Source organism: Pongo pygmaeus, chromosome 10 (genome assembly GCF_028885625.2).
Source record: "Pongo pygmaeus isolate AG05252 chromosome 10, NHGRI_mPonPyg2-v2.0_pri, whole genome shotgun sequence".
In the NCBI taxonomy this organism is placed as follows: Eukaryota; Metazoa; Chordata; class Mammalia; order Primates; family Hominidae; genus Pongo; species Pongo pygmaeus.
In genome coordinates, this window is record NC_072383.2 from 108,626,158 (window position 1) to 108,647,649 (window position 21,492).

The 21,492-nt window shown below is 44.6% G+C and overlaps 2 protein-coding genes across 28 annotated transcripts in view; one reads left to right on the forward strand and one right to left on the reverse strand.

Annotated features, from left to right (window-relative positions):
• The window catches only part of GIT2 (GIT ArfGAP 2), a 66,778-nt gene extending 61,299 nt beyond the window's left edge, over positions 1 to 5,479 (reverse strand). For 16 of the 23 annotated variants that reach the window (XM_054443859.2, XM_063646721.1, XM_063646725.1 and 13 more), the window contains exons 1-2: positions 5,262 to 5,450; positions 699 to 832 (exon numbers count right to left, since the gene is read on the reverse strand). In XM_054443859.2, the coding sequence (XP_054299834.1) occupies positions 699 to 832; positions 5,262 to 5,313 (186 nt within the window). In that variant the 5' untranslated portion in view covers positions 5,314 to 5,450. Of the gene's footprint in view, positions 1 to 698; positions 833 to 5,261 lie in introns of all 23 variants that reach the window. The other 7 variants (XM_054443862.2, XM_054443858.2, XM_054443865.2 and 4 more) reach the window with 4 other exon arrangements.
• Positions 5,480 to 6,506: 1,027 nt separating this feature from the next.
• ANKRD13A (ankyrin repeat domain 13A) overlaps positions 6,507 to 21,492 on the forward strand; it is a 42,059-nt gene continuing 27,073 nt past the window's right edge. For 4 of the 5 annotated variants that reach the window (XM_054443867.2, XM_054443870.2, XM_054443868.2 and 1 more), the window contains exons 1-2: positions 6,507 to 8,864; positions 21,102 to 21,234. In XM_054443867.2, coding sequence (XP_054299842.1) covers positions 8,769 to 8,864; positions 21,102 to 21,234 — 229 coding nt within the window. In that variant the 5' untranslated portion in view covers positions 6,507 to 8,768. Of the gene's footprint in view, positions 8,865 to 20,480; positions 20,577 to 21,101; positions 21,235 to 21,492 lie in introns of those variants that run through there. The other variant, XM_054443869.2, reaches the window with a different exon arrangement.

Sequence of the window (21,492 nt, forward strand, 5' to 3'; positions counted from 1 at the left end):
AAAAATATTAGCAGGTACTCAGGAATAAGTACATTAATGAAAAGATTCTCAGGCAGTAGCCTTCAGAAACATTCATTATCATGCATAGAAAAGATGGACTACTGGCCGGGCGCGGTGGCTCACGCCTGCAATCCCAGCACTTTGAGAGGTTGAGGTGTGGATCACTTGAGTTCAGGAGTTTGAGACAAGCCTGGCCAACATGGTGAAACCCCTTCTCTACTAAAAATACAAAAATTAGCCGGGCATGATGGCGGGTGCCTGTAATCCCAGCTACTCGGGAGGCTGAGGCAGGAGAATCGCTTGAACCCGGGAGGCAGAGGTTGCAGTGAGCTGAGATCACGCCACTGCACTCCAGCCTGGATGACAGAGTGAGACTCCATCTCAAAAAAAAAAAAATTTCCGGTGACAGTCTAGAAAGTCAACAGAGCAAGAGTACCAAGATATTTTAATGACTATTCATCTATCTACCTATAATTGAGCTTTTTGAACAAGATTTATGTCAAGTAGGAAGAAAAGTCTTTAATGAATTCAATACAGATAATATTTGTAAATAGCATTGATGGGCATGCCATCTCTATTCAATTATGAAACAGTTTTGTCTTATGGAAGAAGTACACCAGGAGAAATTTTAGTTATTAACGTGATGAGCCCTAAAATGTAAATTACCAACCGTCAGGAGAATTCTTCTTATCCTTTACCTGAAGCAGTGTTGGAGGCCATGGTGTGTGTTTCAGATGCCTCACTTGGGAGATATGGCGCCCTAGACTCCGATGGACACTGCAGCACTCATCACATAAAAACGTTCCCCTATTTACTGATGCCCAGGAAGGATCTGGAAAGAGAGTGAAATCTCAGTGGCAGGGATACCAGCAGGTTGCTATACCACCAGATGGCAAAAGACGACAGAGGTTTGTCAGAAAAAGGAGACATTTTTGTTTCAGTACGCTCATCAATGCATCAGGCTGGTCATCTTGTCGGATGGTATGACCTACCTTGGCTGATTAGGTACAATGTTAATTGAGACTAAAAACACCAGTGGGAGCCTTGGGTAAACAGTTAACTTCTTTCCAGTTCAGGGCCACAGTTTGTAGCCCTAATGTGGATCTACCATTTCAGATGCACGCTTTTTCATTCAAGCTAAGAAAGCAAATTGAGAGGGTACAGATGAATGATTTTGGATCCATCTCCATAAAAATCAAGATAATACTTTCTTTTTTTTTTTTTTTTTGAGATAGAGTCTCACTCTGTCACCCAGGCTGGAGTACAGTGGCACAATCTTGGCTCACTGCAACCTCTATCTCCCAGATTCAAGCAATTCTCCTGCTTCAGCTTCCCGAGTAGCTGGGATTACAGGCATGCACCACCATGCCTGGCTAATTTTTGTATTTTTAGCAGAGACGGGGATTCATCATGTTGGTCAGATTGGTCTCACACTCCTGACCTCAGGTGATCCGCCTACCTCGGCCTCCCAAAGTGCTGAGATTACAGGCGTGAGCCACTGTGCCCGGCCAAGATAATATAATTTTGACAGTGAATTATGCAGATAGCATTTTCTGCAGTAAATGGTGTAAAGACTGCTGTCCTAATTCACTGCTATGAATCAACATGTCAATATGCTTAGCAGAAAGCTGCGAGTTACAGAATCATAAAATCACTCAGCTGCTATGGTTCTGAGGACAGGGAAACCTGGCCTCTTCCATTAGGAAATGTTCTATGATGTCCATGAATTGTGTTTTTGTTTGTTTGTTTGTTTGTTTTGAGACAGAGTCTCATTCTGTCCCCTAGGATGGAGTGCAGTGGCGCAATCTCGGCTCACTGCAACTTCTGCCTCCAGGGTTCAAGCGATTCTCCTGCCTCAGCCTCCAGAGTAGCTGGAATTACATGCGTGTGCCACCAGCTCGGCTAATTTTTGTTATTTTTAGTACAGACGAGGTTTCACCATGTTGGCCAGGCTGGTCTCAAACTCCTGACCTCAGGTGATCCACTCACCTCGACCTCCTAAAGTGCTGGGATTACAGGCTTGAGCCACCATGCCCAGCCAACCAATTGTTTTACATAAACTACCAAGTCCAATCCTGCAACTGATCTGAAAAAAAAAAAAAAGTTGCAATAACAGCAGCTTCACAGAGGCAAAGATGTAAAATAAAAATGAATAATATTTTTAGTGTGTGTATAATACTTTTTTCCCTTTAAAGTCATAGAGCTTCATTAGCTGTCCTTTGAAACAAGGGATAATTTCATACTTGGCAAGCAGGATGGATCTGGGTAAGTAAACTGAGTATCTAGAAACCTCAAATAAAGAAAGAGCTACATTTCATCAGACTCACAATGGGGTGACAATAGGTGCCACTTAAGCTGCCTGGTCAAAGGGTTACATTTAAAAATTCTTCAATGTCCACAAAAATCTCTAAAATGCATGTACACCATCTTTACCATTTTTTAAGAGTTTATTCAAACGCTTTCAAACCATATAATGAAAAGTTATGGGCTTTCTATCAAAGACGAATCCTGGGAGCCAGTGAGTATGGTGGTTAAGAGGGTTGGCTCTAGAGACAAGCAGTTCAGGGTTTGAACCCCAACTCTGCCACTTCTTGCACAATGATCTCAGACAAGTTACTTGAGTGTTTTCACCATGGTTCAAATGAGAACAACAACATATCTCGGGATAGTAAGGATATAGAGAATAAGTGAAGTACCTCACACATAGTAAAGTAGTAATGTTAGTTATTATATCTTTTCTAAATTATTTTCTCAGTATTCAGATATTTTCTAGATGTGAAATTCATGATCACTGGAAAAAGTTTTTGATGGGAAATACTTAAAACATTGAACATTTCATGTGACCACTCTACTACTGTACTGAAAATCTCCATGGAGTTTTCAAGAAATTGAACTCAGAGTGGGATGTATTTGAAATGAACCAGATTCATTAAAAAAAAAAAAAAGTAGAATATTTAAGAAGATGTGATCATGGTTAAATGTTTGCATAAAATAAAACAGAATCAAAATAATTCAATTTAGTATAACTGTCGCTATTACTATATCATCCTAAAAAGCAGAGATTGGAAATGTCCCGATGAAGGAGCTCTACAAAGATGCATAACAACACTGCTTCCTGCAGTATAGTACTGCCACTAATGGCAAAAAAAAAAAAAAAAAAAAAAAGACTGTTTTGAAGCATAGCTTTGGTTTTCACTTATTCAGAGGATTTGCAGTATTCTTTTTTTAGCAAGTGTTTAACACATATTAATTAAGACAAGTATTCGACTAACCACTTTAGCATCCTGGATCAGAATCCCATGGAAAGAATATTAGAATGTTAACATAGTAAAATAAAAATGTTTGTATGAATGAGATTGGGTAAAACCCTTTAAGTTCATCTGGAGCCAGGGCTCCAGGGACACCACAAATGAACTTCAAAAATGTTTGTGACTCCCCTAGACAAATCTTAGGTAAATTCATTCACGTGCATTTTAGGGGAGAAGGCCTTAGCATTCATCAGAATCTCAAAGGGGTCCCTAACCCTACAGGTAATTCTCTCAGTAGGGCTGTGCAGAAAAGGCAGCACAAATTCCCAGCTGCTCAATTTCACAGAATATTTCAAGGTAGCCTAATTATATTCAAAACAGGAAGGAAGTGACTCAAGTCTCTGCAGATTAGGCGTATGAGACAACAACTAAAGCGATACAATGGAAGAGAAAATGTTCCGAAATACACAAAATGCTGCAAAAGTATATTTAGGATGGCAATGGAGGAACAATTTTGCTTTGCCCCGTACCCTATCAAGAAGCAAAACAATATGCATTCCAAGAGGAAGTTAGAAGCTAGACACATGTGAATCAAATACATCACAGTACGTTCAACTGAAAATAGGCAAGAAAATAAGGAAGTGGAACAAATAACATTTTTAGAGAAAACGATGGAGTGTGTATAACTCACACTAACTTGGTTTAGAAAATACTTCTTTTTAAACTCCTCCATACCCCCTCCCTATCTTCAAAGGAAACTGGTAACACCTGCACTGTACGGGCCATAAAACAACCACATGAGGTTTGAGTTATCACAGTTCTATTTACAATCAGTCTCCACTCCCAAATGACAAGCTGAAGATTAGAACAGTTGCAAAGCCAGTGGTGTTCAATGATTTAATTAAGATTGTTTATCGGACACTATTGTGCCAAGAAAGCCATGTTACCTTCGAATTAACTCAAAGCCAATACATCCAAGCACCTAAAACAGCATGTAATAATCTATCCAGAGACCTGACAATTCAGTTGCAATTGCTAAGACACACTTGATCTCTAAATGTGAATATTATGTATGAACAGTTATGCATCATTATGAAGGAATGGCTTTAGCGTTTCAATGCCCCTATATTGCTGGTGATTTTGCGTTTGTTTCAGTTGTAATCAACGTATGATTTAGATAGTCAAATATAGCTTTAAGGGACTGCAAGAGTTCTACTGTAGACAGCATAATGCAAAAAAGAAAAGCCTTAGATGATATGATCCTACGAGTATTCATTGAATCTTCCTCACCACTGAGCGTGATACTCCCGATTATCCTCATCGAAAAAATGAGGAAATCAAGCCAAGTGACCAAGTGAAGTCACCAGCCCAAGGTCATCCAGAAGCAAAATCTAGTTTGAACCCAGGCCGTTCAGATCCTCAAACTTGAGACAAGCACTGCCTCCTAAGTGCTGGTTGTGTTTGGAAGACCCCGATCTCCTGGCAATTCTCCCGGGCAGAGTAGCTGTCGAATGTCAGCAGCGGCGAAGTCATCTACCGGGACCCTCTGGCGAGTCTCAGGGAGTGTCATCCTCCCCGGGCAGGACACCCAGGCGGAGAAAGGGTCTAGTGGGAGGTGACACCTGCAGCCTCTGGAGGCTGCAGCCGGGAGGACGCTCACATTTTACTTCTGTAATTGGCTTTCCTGTGGATCGCCCAAGCCCCTTCCTGTTAGGGGAGCAGCCCTGGCCCCCGTCACCTCCCCAGTTGGCCTGGGACGGAGGGAACGGGAGGGAACGAGAGGGAAGGGAGGGCCGCGAGGGACGTGGAGGGCGGCGGCCCCCTGCCCGCCCGGCTCTGACAGGCCCGGGACGGTTCCCACCCCAAGGCCGCCCAGGGACCTCTTCGTTGCGACCCTAGCCGCGGGTTGCGGACGCTTGGCCGCGGGATGCAGCCTGACCCGAGGGGGCGGCCCCAGGGTAGGGGTCCGGGCCAGGAAAGCAGAGGGGAGCGGGCCCGGCCGGTGCGACTCACCCGGCCCGCTGCAGTCAGCGCACACCTCGCTGCTCCGGAGCCGTTTCGACATGACTCCCGCCTCCCGCCTGCGGGGAACTAGAGGCCGGGGGACAGCAAAGGCGGCGGCGGCAGCGCTTCCGCTCTAACGGGTCCCGGCGGCGGGGACGGCGGCGCCTCTCCCCTCAGCGCCTTGCAGCCTTGGCACAGCACGCACGCGCGGGGAGGCGCCCTTCTGCGAGTGTCAGGTCATGTGACCGGAAAGGGCACGCTGCCTTGTCGCCATCTTGAGTGAGGGCAGGAGACTGCCCGAGTGTCATCTGTCCTACCTTTAAATATTGAATTTGGGTCTCCTTCTCTGGCAGAGATTCCCCTCGTCCCAACTGATTAATACCAGGGGAAGTAGCAATATCTTGTGATGAGAACCCTTTAGCCACAACCTTCCTGAGGCAATCAATGGTCAAGTTCATTCATTCATTCCTTGATTCAACAAGTGTTTATCAAGCACTTACCATGTTTTATATACTGTCCCAGCCACTGGAGAAACGGCAGTGAGCAAAGACTGAATTTCTAGTCCTTACGAAGCTTGCATTTTAATGGGGTAAAGTAAAATAAGAATATATTATATGATTCCAGGCTGGGCGTGGTGGCTCACTCTTGTAATCCCAACACTTTGGAAGGCTGAGGCAGGCGGATCACTTGAGGCAGGAGTTCGAGACCAGCCTGGGCAACATGGTGAAACCCCATCTCTACTAAAAATACAAAAATTGGCCGGGCGCGGTGGCTCACGCCTGTAATCCCAGCACTTTGGGAGGCCGAGGCGAGTGGATGACGAGGTCAGGAGTTCAAGACCAGCCTGGCCAACATGGTGAAACCCCGTCTCTACTAAAAATACAAAAATTAGCCGGGCACAGTGGCAGGCGCCTGTAATCTCAGTTACTTGGGAGGCTGAGGCAGGAGCTTGAACCCAGGGGGTGGAGGTTGCAGTGAGCTGAGATCACGCCATTGCACTCCAGCCTGGGCGACAGAGTGAGACTCTGTCTCAAAAAAAAAAAAAAAAAATTAGCCGGGCGTGGTGGCGCATGCCTGTAATCCTAGATACTCAGGAGGCTGAGGCATGAGAATCGCTTGAGCCTGGGAGGTGGAGGTTGCAGTGGGCAGAGATCGCGTCACTGCACTCCAGCCTGGGTGACAGAGCGAGACTGTCTCAAAAACAACTTCAACAACAACAACAACAAAAATAACAAAAAAGAATATATTAGATGATTCCTTAGGCTTCAGTTTTAATCTCATGTTCAAAATTAAGATAATACATTGTTTACTTCTAGTCCACGATTTGTTTTTGTATGGCTTGCTACTTAAGAATGATTTTTACATTTTTAAAGGGTTGCGAGATGAAAATGAAGGAGAAGAGAGAGAGAGAAAGAAAGAAAAAGAGGAAGAAGAATACGCGACAAAACTTGTATGTGACCAGCAAAGTTAAACATTCATTTTGGCTAAGAACAGATGGAATAAATTATGGGAAAAATGTGATATATCTGCTGGATAGTAACCCCTCAGTAAATAGTAGCTCCCATAATTATGGATATTGCTATTATTTTCTAATTACTGTTTTTCTTCATATGCGTGGAATTTGAGAATAACAATAGCTAACCTGGGATAATTTACAGAATGGTGTGAGATAAACACAATGAAATGAGGTGAATCAGTGTGAAGGAGAAAGGAGATGTGACCCTAATACCAATGATTACTTATTGTCTGTCTTACATATAAACACAGCCATGATCTCCATTCAGCAAATATTGAATGCCTGTTGTGAGCCAGGTACTATTTTGGTTTTAGATACTCTGGTAAGCAAAACGATGTGGTTCCTGTCATTGTGAGGTTTTCTGATGAGTGAGATAGGGAGATTTTCAATAAACATGGGATGATGAAGAAGAAGAAGAACGTTAAGTTGCAAAAGGCATCTGAAAGAATGAGAAGTGCTGGAAGAGGCCTCAGAAGCACTGGTCTTGAGTCCATCTCTGCAGTGTGATAAATGTGTGATGGAGGAATCATCACAGAATTCCCACGCATTCCATGGTTAGAGTCTCCGGGTGCCATCCTGGTGCTCCTGCATCCTGTTTTGGTTTAACAACTCACAAATCTTCCGGGCTCCACATCTGTGGAGAATGGATTAGGTTGGGATTCTTGAACAGCTGTTGTTGCAGGCATCTGAAGAGCTGGATGTGCATACACTCAGAGGGCAGAGGGAATGTTTTCACAATGCATTAAATAGCTTCACCCAGCTATGTGGTCTAGTTGTAGACAGCTGAGCGGAAGCAGCAGCAGAAAGTTCAAGCCCATGAGTAACTAGCTGTAAGTTGATTTGGTTCTTCATTGAGTCAAGGAGGCATAGTGCCTGAAACTCAAAGAATAAACTTCATATTCGCAGACTGTGGTCAAATATGTATATTATTTATCAGTCCTTTCAGCCATAACCTCATATCCAAAAAGCTAGCTTAAAAATGACATTCATACATGGACTAAATCACCACCATAGTTAGCTATTGAATCATAACCTGGTTCGGAGCTCAAATAGAAGCGGTTCTCAACTGAGGACGATTTTTCTCCCCGAGACGACATTTGGCTATATCTGGAGAGACATGTTTTGGGGAGTGCTACTGGCATTGAGTGGGGAGAAAGACCAGGGAAACTGCTCAGCATCCTACAAAGGACCGGACAACCCCCACACAAAAACTGCCCAGTTCTATATGTGCCAAGGTTGAGAAATAATGAAGTAGAAATATCCCCTTTTATGCAAATACTGTATTTGAAGCCACTTCGCCAGGGTTTAGCGTTCCTCCTTCAAAAATTGTCCGGTGTTGCCCACTTCCAAAATGGCTTTTGACCCATCGTGGAAGCATCTGCCCTGCTCCAAAAAGGCTGCAAGGGTGTCGGCAGCTGGAATGGTTTGGTCCGGGGCTCAGTTGTCACCCCCTGACTGCAGAGCCAATGGAAGAGGCCCAGTTGTGGACCGAACCACATGGGGCCGCTGGAGCAGGGGGAAAGAAGCTGGGGACAGGTAGACGGAACTTTCCGCTTGGAGATCTTTGGCGAAGAGAATGAGCCTCAGCTCTGTTCTGTGGGCTGCACTGAGTTTCTCGGTGTGAGCTGGAGATGGGGGCAATGGCGCGGACCCTGGACCCGGTTCCCGAGGTCGTCTACCCCCGCCGCGGCATGCGATGGTTCGCTCTCCGCACTTCCCTGTTTGGGGCAGTTAGGTCCGCAGAAGTCGGTCCGCGAGCTGTCAGCGCGGGCGGGAACGCCGCGGGGCGCGGGGTGGGCGCGGCCGACCTGGTCCCTGAGCCGGCTGGCGATTCCGGACCTCCCGCACGCCCCGCATCCGACCGGCTCAGCCGGCCGGCAGCGTAACGCGCCCTTCGCTCGCTTGCTCGCCGGCCTCAGGGCAGGCAGGCGGGCGCGGGAGACCCCGCCGGGGCCGAGACTTGGGGCGGGCGACGAGGACCCGGTTACGGCCTCCTCGCCATGTCCTCGGCCTGCGACGCGGGCGACCACTACCCCCTGCACCTCCTAGTCTGGAAAAACGACTACCGGCAGCTCGAGAAGGAGCTGCAGGGCCAGGTGAGGGGCGGGGCGGGGGTCCGTCTCCCGGTGGGGACTTCAGGGAATCGGGGGTCGTTTCGCCTCCCTGAGCCCATTTCCAGTCCTCTGTCCCCGAGATCCCCAGACCCCTTCCACTTTGCAGGTGTGGGACAGTCCTAATAATAGGACACGTATCGAGTGCTTACCGTGCGACGGGCTTTTTAAATATCTTCTCTTTTCACCTTTCCAATAACGCTGGAGGGTAGGTACTGTTACTTTTCCACTGGACAGAGAAGGAAACAGGTCCTCAGACGCTACGTGCGTTGTGCGAGGCCGCCCCGCTGATAAATGCCAAGTCGGGATTTTAACTCGGGCCGGCTGGCTCCGGAATGCACCGTCTTAACCATTTTTAGGTTCTGCTGCCTCAAAGACGTAAGAATAGCACACCCTCCTTGTTGTAAGGAAGGGCTTGGTTGATTTTGGAGTCCAGGTTCTAACTTGCTCTGTGACCTTGGGCAAGGCATTTTCCCTCTCTGGCCGACGTTAACTTAGCTGTAGAATGAGGATGTTGGTGCTGGGGCAGAACCCAACACTTGACTCTATTGATAGGTCTGGGGTGAGGTCAAGGTGCCTGATTTTAACAAACTCCCCAGGGAGGCTGATACCTAGCAAAGTTTGAGAATCACTGGTTCTCAGGCTCCTTAAAATCCCTTCCTGTTCTACAGTGCTTTGATGCTTTAATCTTTTCATTATTGCCATCTCTTTAAAGCAGTAGTGCTCTCAGTTGGAGGTGATTTTGCACCCACGACCCCCCGGGGACATTTGGCAATGTATGGGGCATTTTTGGTTGTTGAAAGTGGGGAGTGGGTGCTTCTGGTAGTGGGTAGAGGCCAGTTATGCTGCTCAACATCCTACAATGGCCAAGACAGCCCCCCGCAACTAAGACTTCTCCGGCCCCCAAAGCCGATAGCGTCTTGGTTGAGAAACTCTGCTTTTCTTTCTTTCCTTCTTTCTTTTTTTTGAGACTGAGTTTCGCTCTTGTTGCCCAGGCTGGAGTGCAATGGTGCGATCTCGGCTCACTGCAACCTCCGCCTCCCGGGTTCAAGCGATTCTTCTGCCTCAGCCCCCCAAGTAGCTGAGATTACAGGGATGCGCTACAACGCCCGGCTAATTTTGTATTTTTAGTAGAGATGGGGTTTCTCCATGTTGGTCAGGCTGGTCTCAAACTCCCGACCTCAGGTGATCCGCCCACCTCAGCCTCCCAAAGTGCTGGGATTACAGGTGTGAGCCACCACGCCCGGCCGAGAAAGTCTGCTTTTAAAGTATCCCAACAATTCTGGGAGGTATTGGTGCCCTCAAGTTTCAAGCTAACAAACTTAGCAGTTAGGATGAGGATTTGTGATTACCCCTGAAATCTAGTATGGTTGTTCTTGTTGACTTCATACATTTTATCCAGTGTCTTACAGACCTAGTTTTTGAATGGCTCAAAATTGGTGCTATAATTGTCAAGAAATTGTAGAGGAAGAAGAGGATTGTTTGTCTTATGGTTGACAAAAATTGAGACAGGTTAGCATTACTCCATTTGGTGAATGGGTACTGCAAGCTGTGTGCTTGCAACCTGCCATATTTAAGGTGGTTGAGCCCCCACCAAAAGTCCAAAATTACCCTCTTTTCTTTTCTTTTTCTTTTTCTTTTCCTTTTTGATATGGAGTCTCGCTCTGTCATCCAGACTGGAGTGCAGTGGCGCAATCTCAGGTCACTGCAACCTTCGCCTCCCGGGTTCCAGCGATTCTCCTGCCTCAGCCTCTTGAGTAGCTGGGATTACAGGCTAATTTTTGTATTTTTAGTGGAGGTGGTATTTCATCATGTTGGCCATGCTGGTTTCAACCCCTGGCCTCAAGCAATCCACCCACCTCTACCTCCCAAAGTGCTGGGATTACAGGCATGAGCCACTGTGCCCGGCCTTTTTTCATTTAAAAAGAATTCCAGATACGATAAACTTTTGTGAGAGTCATCGTTTTTAATTAGATGACAGACCAACTATTTAAGAGTTAAGGAGATATGACACATGCCCTCGACTAAATGATTCACCATTAGGCATTTTAGTATATTGATCATTTAATTCCTTTTCTATTACTAGACATGGTACAGAGGTAAAAACTGTAAGACTCAGCTAGGACACTTTAAAAATGACCAGTTTTGTTTTTTAGGCATCTACTTCTTTTGGTGCCCAGGCTGGTCTTGAACTCCTGTACTCAAGTGATCTGCCCGCCTCAGCCTCCCAAAGTGCTGGGATTACAGGCATGAGCCACTATGCCTTGCCCAAATCCTGTATTCTTAACCCCTACTATACTTCTTTCAGTAAAAATGACTTCATTTCAAGATTATGGAGAATAAATAAGGAAGATAATGCACCTGAAAGTGCAGGCATATGGTAATTGGAAACAATATTTACTAGTAGCTGCTGCTATTATAATCATCATTTGTAAACCTGGGAATTGAGCTTCTTTTCTCTATATTCCAGTTTTTCTGCAAGGAAGATGTATTGATTGCATAATTAAAAACAAAAAATTCTTAAGTCCGGGCACGGTGGCTCACGCCTGGAATCCCAGCACTTTGGGAGGCTGAGGCGGGCAGATCACCTGAGGTCAGGAGTTCGAGACCAGCCTGACCAACATGGTGAAACCCCGTCTCTACTAAAAATACAAAAAATAGCCGGGTGTGGTGGCACGCGCCTGTAATCCCAGCTACTCAGGAGGCTGAGGCAGGAGAATCACTTGAACCCAGGAGGCCGAGGTTGCAGTGAGCCAAGATCGTGCCACTGCACTCCAGGCTGGGAGACAGAGCGAGACTCCGACTCAAACAACAACAAAAAAATCAAAAAATTCTTATCACGCCAGCAATAAAGTGGCTGTTTCCCTTAATGTTTTGTTTGCTGGTGAGTTTCTGCTGTCAGTTTCCTCATTCCCTCTATCACCTGATTGAGACTTGGAGCATGTACACTGATAGCTGTAAGGATTTTTTTCCCAGGTTTTTTGTTCCTGTTCCAGGAACAGCAACACAAGAAAGAATCAAGTTTATCCAGATGAAGAGGATAAGCACATGTTTCTGAGTGCGTGTGAGCCAGCCCCAATCCCACTGTCTCACTAATAGCAGGCAGTTGTGTAACTATGCCAACTACCAGATTGTTTCAGGCCTTCGTTTGATCAGCAGAGGCATTTAATAAAGTGCCTCTTAACCCATCAGCTCATTGATATTCAGTGGGGCCTTGAAGTTGGTTGCTGAAGTTGAAACTGTTTGTGTTCTGCTTATGTCTTTTGCCACTTAGCTAAAGAAGTCTGTTAAACTTCTTTGGCCTTCTTACTGATGCTGAGACATGAACACTTAAGGGGACAGATGCAAAGGTGAGTCAGTATACCTTAGACAGGGTTGGAAAACCTGGGTTGTGTGAGGTGGAGGGTGGCAAATGAGGCCTGACTCTAGAGCCAGGCTCCCTGTTAGGAAGCCAGCAGGTGAAAAGCATAGCACCTAGGTAAGGGGAGGACATTCCTGGGGTTCTCACTCCAGCCTGGGGCAGGCCAGGTGAGGCCCCAGGCACAGATTCAAATCGCTGAGCCATGGGCTAGGCATCCAAGATGAAGAGCCTAGAGCCTGCTCTCCACATGTGCCCCCTTGGTCATCGGGGGTTCAAGCTCACCTTAGGAAACTGGCCTCAAGATTCCTGTTCCCACTGACTCAGGGTGGGGGCCACACAGGACCAGGATGGTCTGAGAGTGAAGAGGAGTGAGGGTGGTTGTCTGTGTTGACAGAGAGGAGGACTAGCCAGCAGCCTCTTGCTGGAGTCCCCCTAAAGGTGACAGTGAGTTTATGAAGCACTTCCTGCATGCCAGGTACCAAGGCACAGGGGAACTGATAATTCACCTGAGGCTAGTGGGCAAGCTGGAAGGGGTGTCCGGTTGTCTGGTTCTGCAGCCTGGCCTCAGAGCTCGGCAGGAGGATGGCAAGATAGTAAAGAGGGCTTTTGATTGAGGAGGCTGAGGTGGGGGCAGTGCTTGAGGACAGGAGTTCAAGACCAGCCTGGCCAATATAGTAAGACTCCGTCTCCTTAAACAATTTTTTTGGCTGGGCACGGTGGCTCACGCCTGTACTCCCAGCTCTTTGGGAGGCCAAGGCGGGTGGATCACGAGGTCAGGAGTTGAAGACTAGCCTGGCCAACATAGTGAAACCCCATCTTTGCTAAAAATATGAAAAATTAGCCGGGCATGGTGGCGGGTACCTGTAATCCCAGCTACTTGGGAGGCTGAGGCGGGAGAATCGCTTGAACCTGGGAGGCGGAGGTTGCAGTGAGCCAAAATTGCACCATTGCACTCTAGCCCCGGCGACAGTATGAGACTCCATCTCAAAAAAAAAAAGTAAATATTTTTTTAAGGCTTTTGAGCAAGAAAAGTGGATGGGCTGAAATGAGCAAATAGGAAGGAAACTCCTAGTTAAAGGGGGATGGGTATTTTTGTTTGGGTATAGCTCATGGCTAAAGAAACTTAAAAGAAAAACCTAAATGATCAGTTTCAAAAGTGAATTCCGGCCAGGCGTGGTGGCTCACACCTGTAATCCCAGCACTTTGGGATGCCGAGGTGGGCGGATCACCTGAGGTCGGGAATTCAAGACCAACCTGACCAACATGGAGAAACCCCGTCTCTACTAAAAATACAAAATGAGCCAGGCGTGGTGGTGCATGCCTGTAATCCCAGCTACCCGGGAGGCTGAGGCAGGAGAATTGCTTGAACCTGGGAGGCGAAGGTTGCAGTGAGCCAAGATCGCGGTGAGCCGAGATCGCACCATTGCACTCCAGCCTGGGCAACAAGAGGGAAACTCTGTCTCAAAAGAAAAAGTGAATTCCAGCTAAATTCTGAAAGTCCTTGTTCTCTGAACTCATATTATTAGTTGAAGATTCTAAGCCCCACTATTAACTGTAATGCAATTTGAGCAAATCCCTTTTAGGAAGAAAGTGACAGCTATATGAAACTACATAGTGTGGGCGTATGATAATAACAGATAACTCTTCTCAGCACTTACTGTGGTGTCAAGCACTGTGCTAAGTTAAGGACTTTCCCCTTGTAAGAACTGTAAGGTAGGTTTTTTTTATTGTTCAGTTTTACAAGCAAGCAAACTGAAGCTCAAGAGGAATTAAGCAACTTGTCAAACAGTACATGAGAGATTCATTTTATGTATTATATATAAACACATACACATTGATTTTTTTCAAAAGATTTTTATTGCGATATAGTTCACTTATATAATCTACATTTAAAGGTTATTCAATGGTTTTTAGTATATCTGCTGAGTTGTGCAACTATCACTACTGTCAAATTTCAGATTTTTTTTTTCTTTTTCTTTCTTTTTTTTTGTTTTTTGTTTTTTTGTTGTTGTTTTTGAGACAGGGTCTCATTCTCTTGCTTAGGCTGGCACCATCACAGCTCACTGCACCCTTGACCTTCTGGGCTTAAGCGATCCTCCCACCTCAGCCTCCCAAATAGCTAGGACTACAAGCAAGCACTACCACGCTTGGCTAATTTTTAAAGATTTTTTTGTAGAGAAAATATGTCCCTATGTTGCCTAGACTGGCCTCAAACTCCTGGGCTCAAGCAGTCCTCCTGCCTTGGCCTGCCAAAGTGCTGAGATTACAGGTGTTAGCCACTGCACCCACCCTGTAATATTTTCCTCACCCGAAAAAGGAACCCCATACCTGTAGCAGTCACTCCTCATTTCTCCCCAACCCCTGCAGCCCAGGCAACCTGCTAACCTACTTCCTGTCTCTAGATTTGCCTGTTCTGGACATCTTATATAAATAGAATCATATGTGGCCTTTTGTTTCCTCTTTTACTTAGCATAATGTTTTGGAGGTTCATCTACGTTGTGGCATGTTTCAGGTACTTAATTCCTTTTTATCACTGAATATATTCCATTGCATGGATGTACTATGTTTTGTTTGTTAGACAAAAATGTTTCTCCATTTGTCAGTTGATGGACATTTGGGTTGTCACTACTTTTTGGCTATTATGAATAATGCTGCTGTGTGTATTTGTGTATATGTTTTTGTGGGTTTCTTTTTTTTTGAGACAGCTTGCTTTGTTGCCCAGGCTGGAGTACAGTGGCATGATCCCAGCTCTCTGCAACCTCTGCCTCCTGGGTTTAAGCGATTCTCCTGTCTCAGCCTCCCTAGTAGCTGGGATTACAGGTGCACACCACCACGCCTGGCTAATTTTTGTATTTTTAGTAGAGATGGGGTTTCACCATGTTGGCCAGGGTGGTCTTGAACTCCTGACCTCAAGTGATCAGCCCACCTTGGCCTCCCAAAGTTCTGGGATTATAGGTGTGAGCCACCGTGCCCAGCCCCATGTATAAGTTTTTGTATGGGTATGTGTTTTCATTTATCTTGGGTATATACCTTGGAGAGGAATTGCTGGGTCATGTAGTTACTCTATGTTTTAACTTTTTGAGGAACTGCCAGCAATTTTTCAAAGTGGCTGCACTATTTTACATTTCCACCAGCAGTGTACGAGGGTTCCAGTTTCTTCACATCCTTGTCAACACTTGGTATTATCTGTTGTTTTGTTTGTACGCATCCTAGTGGGTGTGAAGTGGCATCTCATTGTGGTTTTGATTTGCATTTCTCTTATGATTAGTGATGTTGAGCATCTTTTCATGTGCTTATTGGCAATTTGTGTATCTTCCTTGGAGAAATGTCTACTCAAATCCTTTGCCCATTTAAAAATTGAGTTATTTGACTTGTTGAGTTGTAAAGGTTGTTTGTATATTCTGGATAGTAGGCCCTTATCAGTATGTGATTTGCAAATATTTTCTCCCATTCCATGGGTTGTCTTTTTTTTTTTTTGAGATGGAGTTTCACTCTTGTTGCCCAGGCTGGAGTGCAATGGTGTGATCTCGGCTTACCACAACCTCCATCTCCCAGGTTCAAGCAATTCTCCTGCCTCAGCCTCCCGAGTAGCTGGGATTACAGGCATGCGCCACCATGCCCGGCTAATTTTGTATTTTCAGTAGAGATGGAGTTTCTCCATGTTGATCAGGCTGATCTCAAACTCCCTACCTCAGGTGATCTTCCTGCCTTGGCCTCCCAAAGTGCTGGGATTATAGGCATGGGCCATTGAGCTCAGCCAAAATTTTGTTCTTTTGCATGTAGATATTCAGTTGTTCAAGCGGCACTTCTTGAAAGGACAGTTCTTTCCCAATGAATTATTTTGGCACCCTTGTTGAAAATCAATTGACCATAAATGTGTGGGTTTATTTCTGGACTCTAAATTGTATTCCGTTGACCTGTATGTCTGTCCTTATGCCAGTACCACGTTGTCTTGATTGCTGTAGCTTTGTGTAGTACGTTTTGAAATTGGCAAGCGTGAAATGTGAGTCCTCAGACCTCTCTCTTCAAGGTGGCTATTCTAGGTTTCTTGCATTTCCACATGAATTCTAAGATCAGCTTGTCAATGTCAGCAAAAAGCCAGTTGAGATTTTGATAGGAGTTGAATTGAATCTATACCTCAGTTTGGAGAGTTTTGTCATTTTAACAATACTGTCTTTTAAACCATGAGCATAAGGATGTTTTTCAATTTATTTAGGTCTTCTTTAATTTTGTGCGTTTTTTTTTTTTTTTTTTGAGATGGAGTTTCTACTATTGTTGCCCAGGCTGGAGTGCAATGGCACAATCTTGGCTCACTGCAACCTCCGCCTCCAAGGTTCAAGCGATTCTCCTGCCTCAGCCTCCCAAGTAGCTGGGACTACAGGCATGTGCCACTACGCCCGGCTAATTTTGTATTTTTAGTAGAGGTGGGGTTTCTCCATGTTGGTCAGGCTGGTCTCGAACTCCCGACCTCAGGTGATCTGCCCACCTCAGCCTCCCCAAGTGCTGGGATTACAGGTGTGAGCCACCACACCAGGTCAGATCTTCTTTAATTTTTTTTAAACAATGTTTTATGGTTTTAAGAGTACGTAAGCTTTATATTTATTGTGTTATATTTATTCCTAAATGTTTTATTTTTTGATGCTATTATAGATGGAATTGTTTTCTTAATTTCATTTTTGAGTTGCTCATTACAAGTATATAGAAATATAATTGATTAGTTATTGATCTTGTGTCCTGAAACCTTGCTGAACTCATTTAATAGTTCTAATAGTTTTTGGTGGATTCCTTAGGATTTTATACACAAGATCATGTCATCTTCCTTTCCATTCTGGATGCTTTTTATTTCTTTTTCTTGCCCAGTTGCCATGACTAGAATCTCTAGTACAATGTTGACTAGATATGGTGAAAGAGGACATCCTCATCTTGTTCCTCATCTTAGAGGGGAAGCATCCAGTCTTTCACCATTAACTATGTTAGTTGTGGGTTTTTTAGAGATGCTTTTTGAGGAAGTTTCCTTTTATTCCTAGTATGTTGAGAGTTTTGGTTTTTTTCTTTTAATCATGAAGGGATGTTGGAGTTTTGTCAAATGTTTTTGCTGCAGCTGTTGAGATGATCGTGTATTTTGTTTTATCCTGTGATATGGTGTAATACGTTAATTGACTATCTGAAGTTATACCATTCTTATATTTGTAGGATAAGTCTCAGTTGGTCATAGTATATAGTACGCTTTTTATATGTTGCTGAATTTAGTTCACCAGTATATTGTTGAGGATTTTTGTATCTATATCATAAGAGATGTTAGTGTGTGGTTTTCTTTTCTTATGACGCATTTGTCATCAGGATAATAGTGGGTTCATAAAATGAATTGGAAAGTTTTCCTTCTTCATCTATTTATTGGAAAAGTTTGTGAAACATTGGTATTAATTCTTTAAATATTTAATAGCATTCACCAGTGAAGTCCAGGCATGGTGGCTCATGCCTGTAATCCCAGCACTTTGAGAGGCTGAGGTGGGCGGATCACATGAGGTTAGGAGTTCAAGACCAGCCTGGCCAACATGGCAAAACCCCAATTTTACTAAAAGTACATAAATTAGCCAGGTGTGGTGGCAGGCACCTGTAATCCCAGCTACTCAGGAGGTTGAGGCACAAGAATCACTTGAACCTGGGAGGCAGAGGTTGCAGTGAACTGAGATTGTGCCACTACAGCCTGGGCAACAAAGTGAGACTCAGTCTCAAAACACAAAAAAAAAAACCATCTGGGCCTGCATTTTTTTGGTGGGCAGTTTTAAAATTACTAATTCAATCTCTTGTTATAAACTTATTCAGATTTTCGGTTTCTTTTTGAGTCAGTTTTGCTGGTTTGCATTTCTGTAGGAATTTATCTTGTTCATCTAAGTTGTCTAATTTGTTGGCATACAGTTGTTCATGGTCTTCTTTTATTTTATTTTATTTTTTGAGACGAAGTTTTACTCTTGTTGCCCAGGCTGGAGTGCAATGGCACAATCTCGGCTCACCACAACCTCCGCCTCCCGGGTTCAAGCAATTCTCCTGCCTCAGCCTCCTGAGTAGCTGGGGCTACAGGCATGCACCACCACGCCTGGCTAATTTTGTATTTTTAGTAGAGACGGGGTTTCTCCATGTTGGTCAGGCTGGTCTCGAACTCCCGACCTCTAGTGATCCACCCGCCTTGGCCTCCCAAAGTGTTAGGATTACAGGCATGAGCCACCGCGCCCGGCCCATAGTTTTCTTTTATAATCCTTTTTATTTCTGTAGAGTTGCTAATAATATTCCATCTTTAATTCCTGATTTTAGTAAGTTAAGTCTTCTCTCTTTTTTCCCTGGTCTATCTAACTAAATGTTCGTCAATGTTGTTGACATTTTCCAAGAACCAGCTTTTGGTTTTGTTGATTTTCTCTGTTGTTTTCTCTTCTCTATTTTACTCATTCCCCCTCTACTCTTTATTCACTTATTGTTTTAAAATCACACTGTCATCATAATACAATTACAGCATTTTTTTTTCTACTGCCTCTTACTTCAGATGAGAGAGATGCAGGAAGGTCTGAAGAGTTACAATTATCCAAGAAATGTGTGCTGCTCTGTGGCTTATCCATAGGTGCTCCTCTGTGGCCCAAAGTAGAAAAAAAGTTAACATTGTAATGTATTTGGCTTTTATTTTGTACATCATCTCTAACTGTTGCCCAGGAGTTTGAGTGTTTTCTGTTTGTTGTTTTGTTTTGTTTTGTTTTTGAGACGGAGTCTCGTTCTGTCACCCAGGCTGGAGTGCAATGGCACAATCTCAGCTCACTGCAACCTCCGCCTCCCGGGTTCAAGCGATTCTCCTGCCTCAGCTTCCCGAGTAGCTGGGACACCAGCCAGGCTCACCACCTCGCCTGGCTAATGTTTGTATTTTTAGTAGAGATAGGATTTCACCATTTTGGTCAGGTTGGTCTCGAACTCCTGACCTCAGGTGATCCACCCGCCTCGGCCTCCCAAAGTGCTGGGATTACAGGCATGAGCCACCGCGCCTGGCTGAGTTCGAGTGTTAATCCTTACTCTGTGCTTTTAGTTTTGCTCTGGGGTGTGAATTGTAGTAAGTAGTTTCCCCTTTCCCATGATAAACATTTTTACACACCTCCCCTGTGGCAGGTAGTGTGCTAAACCTAGCACCTTTCATTTAGATTGAATTTGTTAGGTAAGAAAATACTTAGTTTATGTAATAGACGTGTAGGAAGATAATGAGTTCGCTAATTATTTCTTTCCTGCTAAACTTCAACTGAATTCATAGTTCATAAGTTCATCGTCTTGTTACTTTTAAGAAAATATGCAAGTTAGAGACTAGGATAAGAGAATCTAGAAGATATTAATATGACTTGGATCCTACCCTTTGGAATTCTCCGTCTCTTTGGTGCGATGGACAAGTCATAACCTTGGGAAGAGTCAGGGAATCATTGGAGGTATGTGGACTGGGCTCCAGGATACAGGAAGGTATTTTCGCACTGGGGGAACACTGAGGCCTGGGCTTGGTCCAGGAGGACTTATGTTCAGCTAGCAGATGTCTTCAACCACGTCCCTATTCCTCAATAAGAGTTATCTTCACTGTGTAATAGCCATGACATAGTTTTCGCAAAACAGGGAAATTTGATAGCTATTGGATTGTGGTGGTTTACCCATGATCCTGCTTCACTTTCCTAAGTGGCACTTTCTGCGTATCTTCAGAGACTGCAGGGGTAGTACCTGAATAACAGCTAGCATCTCAAATCAAAATACAGCACATTTTCTAAGATGTATTATGGCGTTTAAAAAGTTTTTACAGGCTGGGCATGGTGGCTCTTGCCTTTAATCCCAGCTACTAGGGAGGCTGATATGGGAGGATCGCTTGAGCCCAAGAGGTCAAGGCTGCAGTAAGCTGTGATCATGCCACTGCACACCAGCCTGGGTGACAGACTGAGACCTTGTTTAAAAAAAAAAAAAAAAAAAAGTTGTACCTTCCAAAAGTCCATGGCAGTTTGTTGTATTCTTGGAAGAACTTTCAGAGTCACATTTGCAAGCAGTGCTCAGGCATTGAGACTTAGCTCACAGTAGAGAAATTGCTGCGTGGCTCTGGAGATGCAGTGCAGGTGCCAAAAGCGGGGCGAGAGTGGCAGAATAGGAATGAAGAGGTAAGAGCCAGGTGTGCATATCTAGCATGGGGAAGAAAACCCTCGATGGGATGGACGGAAGTGACGCATGTGCACTCGCTTATTTCTCTGTGAGTAGATCCACATACATGCCTGGCAGATCATGCTTGCGGTCTGAAGGACCCACAGATGCTGCTGGAGTTTATGTGCTACTTCAAGGCAGGTGGAACTCGATACACAATAATGAGAGTGGTGTTTTGGTGGGAATCCAGCTAGAGAATGTAATTTTATTCTGACCCAAATTATCTTCTGTGCTTTCAGTTTTGATTAAGGTTCTGTACTTCCTGTTCTAGACTTGAATGCTGATATGTGCTTGAGAAATCCCCCATGTTCAGTGTTGTCCGGTGATTGCATTTCATGAAAGCTCCTGGCCTTATTTAGACTTAATTTGAGTGCTGTCGAGAGCTTAAAGTTGTGTTGGATGATCTGGGGCCTGTTGCCAACATTTATTTATTAGGCACTTAACTTTATAGAAAAAGGAATTCAGTAACTATCACCTTCATATATAACCCCCAAATTCATATTTTAACTGTGCCCAAATGCAAACATACCTTCTTACATGTGTTGCTCTAATTAATGCATAAATATGTTTTCTATTTTTTGTACTTGAAATATCTGTCAAACACATTTCCCTATTTTAATGTAATACATCCAATTATATAAATGCCAGTGTTTCCTTCACAGAATGTGGAGGCTGTGGACCCACGAGGTCGAACATTATTGCATCTTGCTGTTTCCTTGGGACATTTGGAATCTGCTCGAGTCTTACTCCGACATAAAGCAGATGTGACAAAAGAAAATCGCCAGGGATGGACAGGTAAGTATACTTTTACAATAATTTAAAGTCCGCCTGAGCAACATGGTGAAACCCTGTCTCTACAAAAAAAAAATACGAAAATTAGCCACGTGCGGTGGCGCATGTCTGTAGTCCCAGCTACTCAGGAGGCTGAGGGGTTAGGATCACCTGAGCCTGGGGAGGTTGACACTGCAGTGAACTGTGATTGTGTCACTGCACTCCACCCTGGGCAATAGAGCGAGGCCTTGTCTCAAAAAAAAAGGTCATTCATTTTGGTTT